The following is a 15,969-nucleotide window of genomic DNA, read 5'->3' on the forward strand; positions in this document are numbered from 1 at the left end:
AGATGCTGTTATCAGTAAGTGAACCTATGCTGCAATCTTCCCTCCACTTGGTACAAAAATGAACCAATTTAAGGCATTCTAGCAATTCTATTGAAGAAGTATTAAAAAAAGAAAATAAATTAACCTAAACCCAACCCATCAAGCTGTTACAAGAGTCAGTGCCGCTGTCCTGGCCTGGGCAGCTCCTCACCACAAGCAGACTTTGCAGCCCGTGACAGGACATCTGCTGAGTGCAGGTTCACACAACCCCGCTCCGAAGTCAGACCTGACTGGGAGGTCTGCAGTCGGGTGCCACCAGTCTCAGGTAGATCACAACGCATTAAGAACAGACTGTTACTTGAACATGCAAAATATTCTGCCAATCTCACTGTTGTGCCTGGCCAGGCGCGGGGCTCAGGCTCACTGCAGGACCTTCTGTCCCAGACAGGCAGACGGCAGCAGCAAAGCAGGGTGCACAGCCTGGTGAGGATCCGTGTCACCACCCGAAGGAACTGCAGCAGGAGACTCCCGTGACTGTGAAGGTGGGAAGCTCACGGCTTCTGGCACCAGCAGAACAGCTCCTGCTTCACCTGCTGGTTAGTCACCGTGGAAGACACTTGGTGTCCTTGTAGCAGACGAGGGGCTGGGAGCTCTTTTGAACAAAGCACCGGAGCCCTGCAGCAGCACCAGGACAAAGTGGTGGGAGAATCCCCACAGCAAAGAGGGGAAATCTCCCCTCCTGCAAGCGAGCAGCTGGAAGGCATGGAGCTCTGCCTGGGGGTGGATGACGAGCCAGCTGGGAGCTTAGGGGTCAGGATGAGCAGGCAGACCAACGCTGGCACTGCTGTGGGTGTCCACTGCAGACCATCTGATCAGAAAGAAGCAAACGAGGCCTTCTTCAGACAGCCAGAGGAAGCCCCGTGTTCAAAGGTGCTGGCCACCATGGAGGACTTCAACCACTCCAATACCTGCTGGAGGGCCAAGACCCAGGAATTCCCTGAAGTGCATCAATGACAACTTCCCAACACAGATGACAGAGGAGCCGTCACGGGGAGACACTCTGCTGGACCCCACGCTTGCAAACAAGGGAGAACTGTTTGGGGATGTAGAGGTCGGCAGCAGCCACGGCTGCTGGCTGTGCAATGGGGAAGAGCAGGATTGTGAGGGCAGGAACAAGGCAGGATCACAGGGAGAGCAAACACTGCCCTGATCAGGGATCTGCTTGGAAAAATCCCATGGCATACGGCTCTAGAGAGAAGTCCAGGGGAGCTGGTTGATTTTCAAGGATCTTTGTCTCCAGGCTCAAGATGGGTCCAACTTGATGAGCAGGAAACCACGCAAAGGCCCTGAATGGATGCTACAAGATTTGTGGCACAGGGATTACATTTCAAAGAAAGAGAAATTCTACAAGTAAACCAGCAAACCAGAGGACTACATTCCCTTCTCTGGGAATCAGGAAGACAGCACACAATGCAGTGCACAGCAAATACAGGGAAACAATCCAAAAAACTGAGCTTGAAAAGGAAAAAAAAACCAGCCCCAAACCAACAACCTGTCAACATCACAAAAATTCAGTGTCTTCCATTTTTTCATGTTTGTACTGATAAACAAGAAAGCCAGTGTACTCTGGGACTAGAAATACAGAAAAAAATAATAATAAAAAGAAAATCCCCAAACAAGCAAGCCTTGCTTCTCTGAAGTATCTGAAGTACAGCTGAGCAGCATTCATGCTTTGCAGCTTCCACAAACACAGGTCATTGGACTTAGACATTGTCTCTGACGATGAAGAAAAGCTATGGGTGTTTATAAAAAGATAATTTTAAATTTGACCTCAAGAAAACAAGCCTCGGGAAACTCTCTGAACATAGTCCAAAGTAATTAGAAGATAATGTAATTGATCTGATTTTTCCAGATGAAACTTATCTCCTACACCTGTTTTCTGGCATAAAAAGAGTTTGCCTCAGAAGTGATTTCACAGAAAAAACAAACAGATAAAGATAACACTCATTAACAACCTTTGTAACATTCTGTTCTACTTCAGGATGTTTACTCCATACCCTCTGTGTACATTCAGATCACACAGTCGCAGAACAAAGACATGTTAGTAGTTGCAGAAAGACACAGAGGAAACTTCACACACAAGAATTGCTTACAAAAGAGCATCAAACAGAGAGCCAGCAGCTCTGGTGGATATACTTTACTTGTCTGAGAGCTGTCCTGACACGAAAGATCCGAGCAGGACGCCCACAAAGAACAGGGAGGTGCTCAGGGGTCCCTTCCAGTCGTTGTCACACACGAGATTCCACTGCGGGGAGAGAGAACATGAAAGTCTTCTAATAAACAGCATTTCCCCTCCCTCCTCCTAAATGCCTTGGCAGATAAAAATGTACCTTTTGGACAGAAAACCTCCACAGGAGAAGTGAGTGACTAACCTACGGTACAGATGCAGCTCCAGAGGGAAAAGGGAAAAAAAAGGGAAAAGGGAAAAAAAGGGAAAAGGGAAAAAAAGGGAAAAGGGAAAAAAAGGGAAAAGGGAAAAAAAGGGAAAAGGGAAAAAAAGGGAAAAGGGAAAAAAACGGAAAAGGGAAAAAAAGGGAAAAGGGAAAAAAAGGGAAAAGGGAAAAAAAGGGAAAAGGGAAAAAAAGGGAAAAGGGAAAAAAAGGGAAAAGGGAAAAAAAGGGAAAAGGGAAAAAAAGGGAAAAGGGAAAAAAAGGGAAAAGGATTGCAGGCAGCAGTGGGCAACGGCCCCCCTGAGCCACCCCCCGAGGCCCCAACACCACCTTCAGGTGCGACCCGTGTGGCTTCCTTTACACTGTCGTGGTTTCCCCTGCACGTATATGAGTGATGGTAATTAATAATTTCATAATCCGCTTGGTTCAGCCCCCTTCCAAAGGCTCTGCAGCCCCTTACACTGCAGCAGTTCTGCTGGTTTTGGAAGGAGTAAGAATAGACCCAAACTTGCTTTTCCCTGCATATGGTAAAGTTTGCCATTAAAAATTCACATTTCTAATTTAAGAGAAATTGAACTACATAAACAAGAATATAGAAAAAATACCTCCTCCTTTATTACATTTTAATATAGTTTTGAGAGACTGTTCACTGCTCACTGGGAACCTAACTAACGTCAGTTATAATCTTTGGAATACAAACTGAAATACACACCGAACAAACCAAGATTTCCAAAATGAAAACAAAAAAGGGTAAGAAAACAAGATATTTATGAAATGAAGATTGCCAGAGTTTCCAATCTCCTACTCGCTTCAGCCTGATGTTTTTGAAATAGCACTCGTGTTGTTTTTGTATCGATACCAACAGCTATTATTGAAAAAGTCTTAATTTTATTTTGGTTACCTGCAGGAAATAAGTGTGTAAATGTTTGAAGAAAGGACAAAACCCAGCAGGGACTCCTGGTCCCCACCTCACCGCTCTGCTGGGGCTGGAGCAGCTCCCGGAGCTCTCCCGTCCTGCCCGGCCACCCGGAGCCCGCTGGCACGGGGCAGGAGAGCTGCAGCCCCCCAGGACAGCAACTTGGAGGCAACCCATGCTTCTGCCCTGAGGCCAAACCCTCCTGAGCCGAGTTATCCAAATAGCTCCCAAAGGGCCCCTTCTGATGTTTACAAATGGAAACTTTTAGTTTTTAATCTGTCCTGAAAAGGTTGAAATAAAGAAAATATTCACCCTGACCCCAATAATTAATCCCTCTCGCTCCCCAATTACAAATAATTAAGTCTAGTATGTTTTCCTCTTAGTTTTTTTTTAAATTTGTACCAGGACACCCGTCAATGCTTTGAACTGCCCCGTACGAAGCCCAGCTGCTGGGCGTCCCAGCTCCGCCATCCACCTCGCCGTGGTCCCGCCATGGTCCCACCAGCGTTTCACTCTGCCAGCCCCGACTCCTCAGCATTCAGCCTCTAACTCCAGCAAAACCCAGTTGAACCACCACTTATTTCACAGAATCACTCAGGTTGGAAGAGCCCTCTGGGCTCATCGAGTCCAGCCGTTGCCCTGACACCACCATGGCAACTAGACCATGGCACTAAGTGCCATGTCCAGTCTTTTCTTAAACCCCTCCAGAGACGGTGACTCCACCACCTCCCTGGGCATTTCATGGAAGAACGTCCAGGTTTGAGCTGGAGCAGGACGTTTTTCTAGAGATTGATGATGCTTATTCACACACACAGCACTCTCATCAGCGTCTGTGTAACTTTAGCTGCCAACCCTTAGACTATCTTATGAATTCATCTCATTATTATTTTTTAAGGTCACGGGAGCAAACAAAACACATCTTTTCCCAATTTGTAACTGTATTCAAGTCATTTCTTAACCTCTCCTTTGATAAATCTGATTGTGGTTTTGGGTCTAAAGAACTTCTCCTTATATCAGACTTCACAGTCCTCAACTTGTACTTATTGCCCAAACTTTTCCAGCCTCTCACCCTGAAGCCCAGACACCAGCACTCAATGCCGTGCTCCAACAAATCCTACCAACGCCATCAATTATGCATCATTAGGGAAGCTGATTTCAGAATCGCCCCTTTCTAATGTGCTAACAAATTTATACCACTCATGTAAGGGATTTAACTATAGTTATCAATATCATTTAGATTTATAACTGTAATTAACATTTATAATTAAATCTGTATTTATTCAACAAAAGCCATACTTCATTATAGGTTAAAGAAACTTTGAGCAATTCTGTGACAACCCCAGAGGCTAACCCAGCCAGGGAGCTTCAGCAAAATATATCTGGCACCTTGGAAACACGCAGCAAATTATCATTATCAAATTTACATAGGCCAAAGGTTTCAGGGGTTATGATATGCCTTCATATGATGGCATTTATGAGGAAAACAAATACCACTGCCAGTACAAATCCTGCATTCATAAAGACTCGCCTACTCACAAAGAACCACCTTTGCATCAGCTACTGGAGCCAGACTTCTTCAATAACAGAACTAAAATCTAATCAGCCAAACATTTAGCTCAGTGATTTACAGTCCATCATTACTAAGTCAGTCATTAGTTTCCAGCAGATCTCCCTGTGCCTGTTAGCCGTCTCCATCTCCCTCCCACCCTGTCCTTGGGCACAAGGCTGTGCAACCCTCGTCTTTCCACACACTGCCGAGCTTGTGCCCAGTAACAAACGTTTTCTTCACACCACTGAGGTAGAGATGTTGCTTGGAGAAGTTCATCGTACTAAAATGGTCTGCACTGTTCTACCAAAGGCTTCTTGCATCGGCAGCTGGAAACATGTCAGTCCTTAAAATGTGGCAATGATTACCGGCTTGTTTGTCTGTCCCTTCTATTAAAGCGACGTCAGGAGCTGGTATGCCGAACATCACTTGAACCAGGCACCAAAGTGAACTTCAGTATCAAATTTCCACAGCAAAACTACCTTGGTTGTGCAACACCAGTTATTTACAGACTCCACAGATGCCCAACAACCAGAACAAAGGGATTTTAAGGTCTGTTACCCCTTGCCCCGCGAAATGAATGCTGACGTCTTCAACTTTTTAATGACTTACCAACAAGGTCTACTACATTGCTTGTCAGCGATGGTGGCATCAGCCTTCCAGAACCATTCTGCAACCATACCCTTCCCTCAACTGTACGTTGCCCAAGAAGAAGTCACCGAAGCATCACTGGTAGAAGACCAGCATCGCAAGAGCGAGTGTCCCAGGAGCACTTACGGATTGAGTCCTGCTGCTGGCAGTGCTGTTTGGACACAGTATACCATGACCCAGTGCTCTAAAATCACGTGCTATTTTCACTTCTTGGTATCCCCTGAGTTAGCCTGCCAGCTGTACCGGCCTTTGCCCCAGTGAACGAGATAAGGTCAACCTCAGCAAGGTATCAGAGCTCCAAACAGGAGAAAAACATTTCAGCTGCGTTTCAAAGAGCAGCTGCTGTTGTTGCAAAGCATCGAGCTCCTAAACACTGGTACCCCACACTCAAGGCACGGCACAGAGCATTATCACTCAATTTTATCATAACTTTAGAAGAGGACATCCTCTGTTTCAGTTTAAACTTATCTTCTTACTCAGACAGCTTGCAAATAGTGTGCGCTGCAGCTACTTCCCGAACAATTCATCAGGTTGGGGTGATGTCTCTGCAGCAGCCTCACACTTAGCAGCAATAATCACTGATGCATTGGAGGTGAGATGCGTGGTGAGATATGCACCTCCGTAGCGGGTTCCTGGCTGACACCAGCCTCTGGTGATGGTGGGTGGGAAGAGGGGATGGGGAGAAGAGGACAGGCTATGGAGACGGCCAGAAAATGCGGACAACTTTGGGGAGAAGGTGGGGGGACACCACAAGCGAGAGGGACTGAAGCAGTTGCTTCTCAAGCACAGGTTTGGGGCCAGAGTACAAAACAGTCGTAGGTACTTACAGCCATCACTTAAGCATCTCTTTAGGAGAGCACTTTCCAAGTTCTGCTTCATCTCCTACATGGCAAGTGACCTTCCTGAAACCACATCTCCAAACCCCTTGCTCTAAGGCAAGGCTAGAAAACTGAGAAGAATAAAAAACCTAAACTACTCCCTCAGATCCCTCCCTCTCCCAAACTCAACACCCTCCCCAACCACATTTGATTACCATCCAGCCTTTTAACACAATCCAACCCGAACGAGAAGCATTACTGCAGGTTTAGCTAGAATTACACTAAGCAGCACACGTACAAGGGTGTCAGTCTTGCTAGACCAGTATTTCCTGTATTCTTACACCTTTCCAATACTAAACTGAACACAACACCTCTATCCAAAAAGAAAACTACCCTACAATTTTCACACAAACTGCAATTACAACAAAATTCAGACTCCAAGATGAAATATTTGAATTCTTTAAACTGCAAACTGTGGAACAACATCCAAAGCATGAAATACCAGTATCAAACTAAAACTGCAAGGCAAGTTTAGGATGCCACAAGTCCAGCTGAAGATACTGCCATACCACAAATAAAAAAATATCATTCCTCCAAGTTCTCTAGGCACTGCAAAACCTTAAGGGGTAAAGACTAATTTCTGTGTACAGGCTCTGCATCCACTGCACTTGCAGAACACCACTCGCCTCGAAAGGAGAGCTGGCACTTCATGAATTACTAACACTAAATCCTGCAATGGCTCCTGTCCAGACACCGATGCAGATCCCTCATCCTGCTTCTCTTTCCTTGCTATTATATCATCTTGTAAGAGATGGGCAACCAGCGATAGGACAAGAGGACACAGCCTCAAGCTTCGCCAGGGGAGGTTCAGGTTGGACATTAGGAAGCATTTCTTCTCAGCAAGCGTCATTAGCCATTGGAAGGGGCTGCCCAGGGAGGTGGTGGAGTCACCATCTCTGGAGGGGTTTAAGAAAAGCCTGGACATGGCACTTAGTGCCCTGGTCTAGTTGCCATGGTGGTGTCAGGGCAATGGTTGGACTCGATGATCCCAGCGGTCTCTTCCAACCTGGTTGATTCTGTGATTCTGTGACAAAACAGGGAATAACAAAATTCTAGCTGCTAATAACAAGATGCTGATTCTATTTAAGCACAAAATTTGCCCAATATTTTTAATGCATCGTAACGTGGAAATTGCAAGTCTAATTATAGGGGAGCTCTTCAAAACATCAGAAGTTCTTACAACACAGCATCACAGAAAACACATACCACCACCAAACATACACCACTACCAAAGATGTGGAAAGTGATGGAGGCAGTTGCAAGGCCATCAGTGTAATTTAGTACCTCACTTGAGAAAAGCCTGGTTCTCAGATTATAGAGAACTGTTGCACCACAGAGCACTCACACATCCCTAATGCCCTTACTAGAACCCTACACAAAGGTGAACTACAACAAACACCAAAAGCTCTGAGAGCCTTACTCAGTTACGCCCCTGTTACAAAATGAAGAGCCTTATAGGAAAAGGAATTTTTACAGCTACAATATATCGTGTCCTCCCACTCCTTTATCTTTATATTTTTAAACTGTTTTCTTCTCTTGCTAAGAATAACACGCATAATTGAAAACCAAAGCGGGATAGTTCCATGTGCTAATATTTTCTTTTAAAAATCAACATGTTAGCAAGAATTTTTGAAGCTAATCCAACACACTGTACTCCCTCCTACCACCTGCTTCTCTCTGCAAGTAGAGGCAGGTTCTTAAAAAAAATGTCGCAGTCTCACAACTATTTACAACCTTCCCATTCAGAATGTGGTCTTGTTTATAGCCATATAAATATTCTCTGCTTACTCGAGAGCTCTGAGTGTTATTAAATCTGAAAACAGATTTGTGTATTCCAAATACTTAGAAGTTTTAGATGTTACATTAAAGCTTATTATCTAAATGTAAACAGAAATCTGTGTGTACGAAATATACATTCTGCTCGATTTCTCCCCTGGCAGTTGTTTTAAATTTTTACACAGGTAAAACTTGCACAGAACAGGAAGGAAAGTGCCAAATATTTTATAATTCCAGTGCAGAAACTTAACTCTCCCCCATACATCGCATTTTCGAGATGGCATCAGAAACTGAGAAAGATGAGCCAAGTTTTAATCTAAAAGGCAGCATAATGGGAACATTTCCCTATTATTCATCGTCTACGGTACCTCTAGAAGAGCATTGTTTCCATTTTAACGGCATCAACTGCAGGCCTATCATTCTTTAATAATACTAACCCTGTTTTATGTTACAAGGTCATTAATGGCTGTACTTTGTACAATTCTGGAGCCCTGCATTATGTGCTTCTTAAATCACACCCTGAAAACCTCAGCATTTTAGAAGTACTTTAGTACATCTGTCACACATTCATACTTATTAAATGAAAACTAGACTTTTTTTTTTCCTTCTTCTGACAAGACTGTTAATACTAAGATTTTGTACCTGCAAATCACCTCAAGGCCTTTCCATAGCTCTATCAGCTCCTGGGGCTGAGAAGCTGTCACTATGAACTTCAGCCAGAAAAATAAGCAGATACCAACCTACAGCAAGAATGAGGATGCGCCTGCTTTAAAAGATGAGAAATAATGGAGGTAACATCAATGCAGAGTTGGGTGAGAGCTGAACCTGGCTGACACAGGCTTGATTTACACCTCAGCTGCTGGCTCCACTCTTAGCAAAGCCTGTGGAAGTTACAATGTCTAGCACAAGCCTGTGTTTTTATTTTGGTAAAGCAAAACAATACATCCCTCTGCCTTCCTACAAAGCGTGAGCATCGAGACCTCCAGTTCAGCAGCGGCACCACAGTGTCCATCCCTGTCATTCCAGCTGTCACCTCTGCTGTCTCCACTCGTTCCCTGAAGGTCTGGCAGAACCCACTGATCTTCGTGGCCGTGGGTCTGACAGCAGAGCGGGGCGCTTGAATCCCTGGGGTGCAGGGAATGGAAACCTCAGGGCATTAATATTTGCCCAGAACCTTCTCTCCCTGCATGTCCATACAGGACAGGGCGCCAGCCCTGCGCCGAGCCTCGGGACACCCAGCAATCCCCACCACGCACATCCTTCCCCTGCGAACACCACACAGGCCCTGAAGCTCATTAAGAGCACAACAGGCCTAAAACACGCAGCTCTGGGTACCCTACCTGCACTGAACCAATTTCAAATCGATGAACAAAGCAAGAGGTTTTTAGAAGTTGAGGATGAGTATTTGCATACAAAATTCGGTGTCTATTTATGTTTCAGCATGTAAGAATTATTCCTGTATGGACTAAAATGTTTTCACTGCTGTATCATCTAACGTCTTCTCATTATATCATATTTCTAGTCCACTCCCACTCTTAATAACTCCACTGCTCAATTCTATTCCCAGTTATTCAGTATAGCCCCATAACAGGTATGAGCCTTTCACAGATATGACTGGCAGAAGTTAGCCTTTTCCCTCAATTACCCCTGGTTTTATTCCTTTTACTACCACATATGAACTTTTATTACTCCTACATTCTTTTTTTAGGGGACTTACGGAGGAATAAGAATGACACAGATGGCTTCTTGAGCCAAAGCAAAGCTTTTCTTATCCCCTGAGCTACAGCATTTAAAAAAGTAAAAGACACAAAGGGATTCTGTTACATGGGAGCTGGTTCAATACTGCAGACTGGCTAATAACAACCTTCTGTTGGTCGTCCGTGTGAGAAAAGGAACATTCATATGAGAGGGAACTGAATGTTTTAAGTCTCCCCTGAAATGCAGAACCATAAACGAGGACTTTCTCCAGAGTCATGAGAGATTCAGCAAAAAGCTTTCTTAAAAAGAAAAGAAAACTCCCAATTCCCCCTTCCCCCTCCCCAGTGTTGGCACTGAAATCTGGGACAAAGGTCCTCATGATTATTCAATGAGTTACAGATACTCAACCAAACACAAGATTAGCGAATCATAAAAGCAGCAGCACCAAGCCAAGAAATTAAACAAGTTTAACACCGAAAACCTGCAAGTATGTGAAAGGCCACAGCTCTTGCAAAACTCCCTCAGAAGCATTAATATTAAAGGAAAAAAAATACTGCCTCAGTGCATGATGTCTGGGCAGGCACACGTTACCTCCCACAGACACAAAGCATCTGCCAAGCCACACAGACAGCGGGCCAGAGCTGCTGGGGAGGCTCAGCAAAATGTCAGCAGCTCCTATAATTCTTACAGATTATAAGGCTCCTGGATGATACTCTGGTAGCTCAAGACATTTTAATTTGCACCAAGACAAAGCTCAGCAAAGAAGCTCCAGAGACAAAGTACTGGCTGAAAACCACATCTACACCAGGTCACCCGTGATAGCAAGGCACCTGCAACAAAACCCAACGTCCACCTGTGAACAGGACTGCCCCAGAAGATGCCAGCTGCAAGGACACCTCAGCCTTTCACAACAGGGCATTTCACAACACCCAGGGCCTCGAAATTCAGAGCAGCTTTCCTCTGGAGGAAGGCAGCAGTTCTTTAGAAATAGGTCAGGCAATCCCTTGTGCCACTTGTCAGAATCCCTCGAGCCCCTGCTGCTGTCTATGCTCAAGGGAGGTTTCCAACAGCTCCAGGGGCACTATTTCTGTGCATCCCTGTGCTCCTCTTCCAGGCTCCCTTCCTCACCCCAGTCCTCCTGGGGAGGATTTCTGAGCTCAGATCAGCTGATGGTCATTGAGTACTCACACCCATCACTACCCAAACACCCATCACAACCCATTTTGCAAAGCGAGGAATAAAGGCAAATATAGTTCCAGCTCTGTAAACTTGTCCACAGGCACAAACAGGCGATGGGACTGTACAAGCAGTTTGTAAGCCTTCTGAAAAAAAAAAACCTATACATATTTTGAAACTCAAGTATTCCTCAAAATCCATTTCCTTGTATCTGAAGTCAACCAGTGCCTGTGGGTCTGTAAGGCTTTCACCTGAAAAGAGAGGGACAATCAGCACAGCTTTAACTTTGGCTGGTTGCCCTGACCAGAGACTTGACTCCAGGGTGTACTTGAGCAGACGAGAGCCTGACCTGTCCCGGCAGGTGAGTGAGGACACCAAAGCAGAGGCACTGTAGACACACAGCAAAGTTCAGGGTCCTTTTGAACAGCATCAAACCAGGACACCCCGACTGCTGCATCTTGCACAACTCAGGGTGACTTTTACTGCCTTTTTTTTTTTAAAGAAAGAAAACAAACCCTTTTGCTCCCCCAGTTCATAGAGACATCTCCCAACCACCCGAGTGGAATCCCTTGCCCCAAGCCACCTGCACAGATACCAGATAAAACCCATTAACCAGTCACCACACACACGCCACACTGGTTAAGGAAACACGCTGCCTTTGTAGACCACTTTTGCAAGTGGCAGTGAACAGAAGATCTCAAAATAAATGTAGCACGACAGATCTAACCGCAGGGCGATGCCCAGGCAGGGACCCCAGGCCACGGTAACCACAGGTTCCTCCCGGTGCAGCCTGCCCGCCCCTCCTGCTGCGGGAGGGACCCCCGCCCGCCGCCCCCCCGCTTCCCCGCACCTCGGTGACGATGGTGGAGCGGTAGACATCGCGGCTGTACTCCCAGCCGTCCAGGCACGGCTCCTGCTCCAGCGAGCCCAGCTCCACGTCGGAGCCGGGCCGCAGCCCCAGCGCCGAGAGGTTGGCGAGCGCGGCCAGGCGGTAGCGGCGGCAGCGGCTCGGCGCCTCCCGCCCGCCCCGCAGCTCCAGCGGGATGCTGGCGTTGAGCCACTCGCCGCTCAGGTTGGCCCCGCGGGGCACGGCGCACCGGTGCTCGGGGGTGCCGGCCAGGAAGACGATGGAGAGGCCGTTGAAGCCGTTAGGGACGATGCTGGCGCTAAGGAGGAAGAAGACGAGGCGCTGGAAGCGGCCCCACTCGCCCAGGAAGGCGGTCACCTCCTCGTAGTCGCGCATGGCGCGGCCGAGCTGCGGCCGCCGCTACCTGCGAGCCCGTCTGGCGCGGCCAGGAAGCGGCCGCCCCGCGCAGCCCGCCGAGCCATAGGCCGGGCCTCGCCGGCGGGGGAGCGGCCGGGGGTGGGGTTTGCGGGCGGAGGCGCCTCAGGTGGGGCCGGCGCTGCCGCCGCCGTGGGGGAGCCGTTGTGACCCGGCCCGGCCCGGGCGGCTCCCGGCGTGCCCTGCGCCCGCCCGCCCGGGAGGCGCGGCGGGGGCTCGGCCGGGCCTGGCGCCGGCTCCAGCGCCCCGCCGCCGCGGGGGGAGGGCCTTGGCCGAGGCGGCCCTGTGCGGCGGGAGGGAGGGCCCAGGCCGGGCTCGGCCACCGCGGAGGCCTGCGGGCGGGAGCGCTGCCTGCTCGTGCCCACGCTCCCGGCCTGCCGCAGCGCGGCTGGGCTGCGGGCCCTGGGCAGGCACCGCCCGGGCCCGGCTGGGTGGCACGTCCCCCGCCCTCTCTGGACTCCTTGGCGGCAGCAGACCATTAATCCAGGCGTCAGATCCCTTATTGACTGCCCAAAGCGGTCAGGAACCGCGCTTGAGATGAATTGAATCATAATTCAGCTGCCTGCAACCCCCAGGGTTTAGCTACAAGGTTCTTCAGCGAGGCCTTGGTTTGGGCTGTTCCCACATACGAGCCAAGAGTTTTCACCCATCATTTTGCTCCTCGCACGATCAAAGGCAGGCAGCTTTCTGCAAGTCCAAGCCTTAAATGGTTCCTCACCTTGTTTCTGTTGGCAGCAGCGCCTTCCCACAGCTTCCATCATCCCTTCAGCAGGATTGTCTGTGGCTGTAAAAAGGGTTTTGCTGACCGTGACGCTGTTTTCTGAAGGAATACACACTATGCGTTTGACAATTAGTGAATGTAATAAGTAATATTCTATTCTTAGGCCGAAAATCCCAGCTCATTACCTGGCAGCGCTGTCAGGAAGACATGAGGATCGTGTCTCCCATAGAGCTCGGTTAAGAAGCTGCATAATTATCGCTGCAGAAGTTGGCCTTGCTCTCCATACAGCTAATTCACGTTTCCGACTGGCTTTTTGTGTCTGATATTTTCTCCACATCTAATTGATAAAAGCCAAATGTGTACCTTTTATAGCATTTTTGAATGCTTGTATTTAAAAAGAGCTTTTGTTCCACATTGGAATCGCACAGCTGTGAAAAAATCTCAAAAGGGGGGAACTGAAATGGACAAAATAGAAGTTAAACCTCAAAATCATTCTTGAGCCTGGCCGGGGTCTGTGCCTGGGGCTTTGTAGGATCACAGAGTCAGGACAGAACCAGCTGAAAGCTGTACTACACCGTAACACAGTCTTCCTCTGTAGGAGAGCTTAGTTTAGGGTTTTATTTTCATACTTTATCCATGCTAAATACACTTTAAATTACTTCTTTAAACTTTTTTGCACAAAACATTAAAGTTAGGAGACTTTATTCTTCGGTTGCAATCCACACAGAAAGTAGGTTATACAATGCCAGCGCACATTTTTATTACAATGAAGAGAGACGTTAATGAGTGACGATTACTACAGTGTCATATATGCTTTAGCAGATCCAATAAGCCAGCTGAGGATCAGAGGTCACACAGAGAGACCCAAGCAAACGTGACAGAGGAGGCAGGTCCCACGCTGAGCCCCGTCGAGGATCTGACACACAGAAAACTCACAACATTGCAGTAAGAGGCTTAAATACCTCACTAGCAAGACATTTAATTTTCACCAATAACTGTTTTCTTCAGTTTTACAATTAAAAATAATAGTAACTTGCCAGAAACGGGCACTCCTGCCCTCCAGCTTCACCCCTGTTTGATTCCTCTGCAGACTATTGCTCTTCGGGTTCCATCAGGAAGATACTGGCAGAGGACAGAAATTCTCCTTGCAAATGCTTCATCAGCTGAAGCAATCTCCTTTTCTCATTTTTACTATGCTCAGACACCGGAAGGTGTTATAACAACATCACGTACTTTTCAGAAAGGCATTCCACTCCCATGAAATATTTTTTTAAAAATCTGCCATTAAAAGTACTAAAATGTGACACTAGCTTGAGAGCAATAGTATAAGCAAGAAAAATGAGACTGATTAAAACAAGGTATTTTAAAAAAACACAACTCTTTCATATTTAAAAAGGGAAAACTAGGTTTTAAGATACTACAAAGTTCAAGAGTACAAAAATATTTACCTTTTAGAAACACCCAAGCCTACGATCACATACAATAAGTATCAACTTAATATAAAAATCTTCATAAAAATACAGCCACCTATATTTAACCAAGTCCTCAAACCTGTTCTACATGGATATAAAGGTTTTGTTGAGAAATTTACTTATGTCTAAACAGCTATTCTATAGATTACCTTGCAGTAAGTAAAAACAAGATTAAATACTGCTGTTATTAGAGAAATTCCAGTTTGAGAAGGGACGAGAATATCAGGAGTCACAGGGTAATAGTTGCCTCGTGCCATGTTACATTTATGGCAAAAGCATAACTGCAGAAAATTAATATGAAAGGAAACAGTATTTCTGCATCCCAAAGAGCAGCTTGAAATAATTGCACAGGTTCCTTGCATTTAAATGTTATAAAGCTTTATATTTGTGCTTGAACTTCGAGGGAGAGCCTCATTCCTGTGCCAAGTGCCAGCACGAGACAACTCGCCGTGAACTCTCACACTAGAGATGAGACAGGGTGCTTTTGTTGGTCCTTACGGAAGGTAAATCGTGGCTAATTGTTATTTATAGAGGATAAAAATCAGTCTACCAGGTCTGATAGGCTTTATGTGGCCAAGAAGTGCATGCACAGCCAATAAATAGAAAAATATAAGGTATTATTATACTTCTTTCAAACTACGTAGTGTTCATAAAACAGTAGTAGCACAACTCTAAGCTCTGCATTTGAGTTTTCATCCAGTCTAGCTTTGCTGAACTTTTAAAAAATGCATACATAACCTGTAGGATTTGAAAAACAAAACACTGGCTTTATTGGCTTGTTTGTTTGTTTTGAAAAAAACAGTGGTCCCAAATTAGTCCTTTTGCATTTTTAACAGCTGTAGGTGAACGTCTCCAGTACAGACCATCAGCTCTTGTGAGCATCAAATCCCCTTTAAATTTTTAACTGGTACAAAGGTTTTGCTGAGGCTTTTGAAACTGCAGTGAGCTTTCTCTGAAGGTACAAAACAACGTGGTATATATTCAAAGGAGAAACTAAATGCTTTGAGAAAAAAAACCCAAAATATCTAAAAAACTGCTGATGCCAATATACCATGAAAAGCCTGAAAGCTCAAAGTGCATGGCATGTTTGGGGAGGATCACTGACTCACTAAAGCCCCCATTTCTTTCGAAAGCGGGCATGGCCCACCTGAAGGTGAGCAAGCTATAGTCCTGGCTGGGTTAAAGGCTTCCCCCATCCCCAAAGATGCTGAACATTCACGAAGCCCAAGGACTTCAGCGGGTTCAGGCTTTATGAAAAAGCATCAGCTGTTACAGGGACATGTGGATCAGAAGTGGATCCCAGGTCCTGGGAAAAGCAAGCGACATCAAAAGATACTTGGATGTCTTGTTTAAAAACATGTCCTTACAGCGAAGTCTAGGTCTGCTCTGCTACAACTAAATTCTGATCCCACTTAGTCCATGGG

General features: G+C 46.4%; 1 protein-coding gene across 2 annotated transcripts in view; it reads right to left on the reverse strand.

Annotated features, from left to right (window-relative positions):
• LOC137667742 (organic cation/carnitine transporter 2-like) overlaps positions 1-12,391 on the reverse strand; it is a 29,163-nt gene extending 16,772 nt beyond the window's left edge. For both annotated transcript variants that reach the window (XM_068408798.1, XM_068408797.1), the window contains exons 1-2: positions 11,921-12,391; positions 2,181-2,284 (exon numbers count right to left, since the gene is read on the reverse strand). In XM_068408798.1, coding sequence (XP_068264899.1) covers positions 2,181-2,284; positions 11,921-12,313 — 497 coding nt within the window. In that variant the 5' untranslated portion in view covers positions 12,314-12,391. The remainder of the gene's footprint in view (positions 1-2,180; positions 2,285-11,920) is intronic.
• Between the last annotated feature and the right edge of the window lie 3,578 nt (positions 12,392-15,969).

This window comes from Nyctibius grandis, chromosome 10 (assembly GCF_013368605.1).
Source record: "Nyctibius grandis isolate bNycGra1 chromosome 10, bNycGra1.pri, whole genome shotgun sequence".
Taxonomy (NCBI): domain Eukaryota; kingdom Metazoa; phylum Chordata; class Aves; order Nyctibiiformes; family Nyctibiidae; genus Nyctibius; species Nyctibius grandis.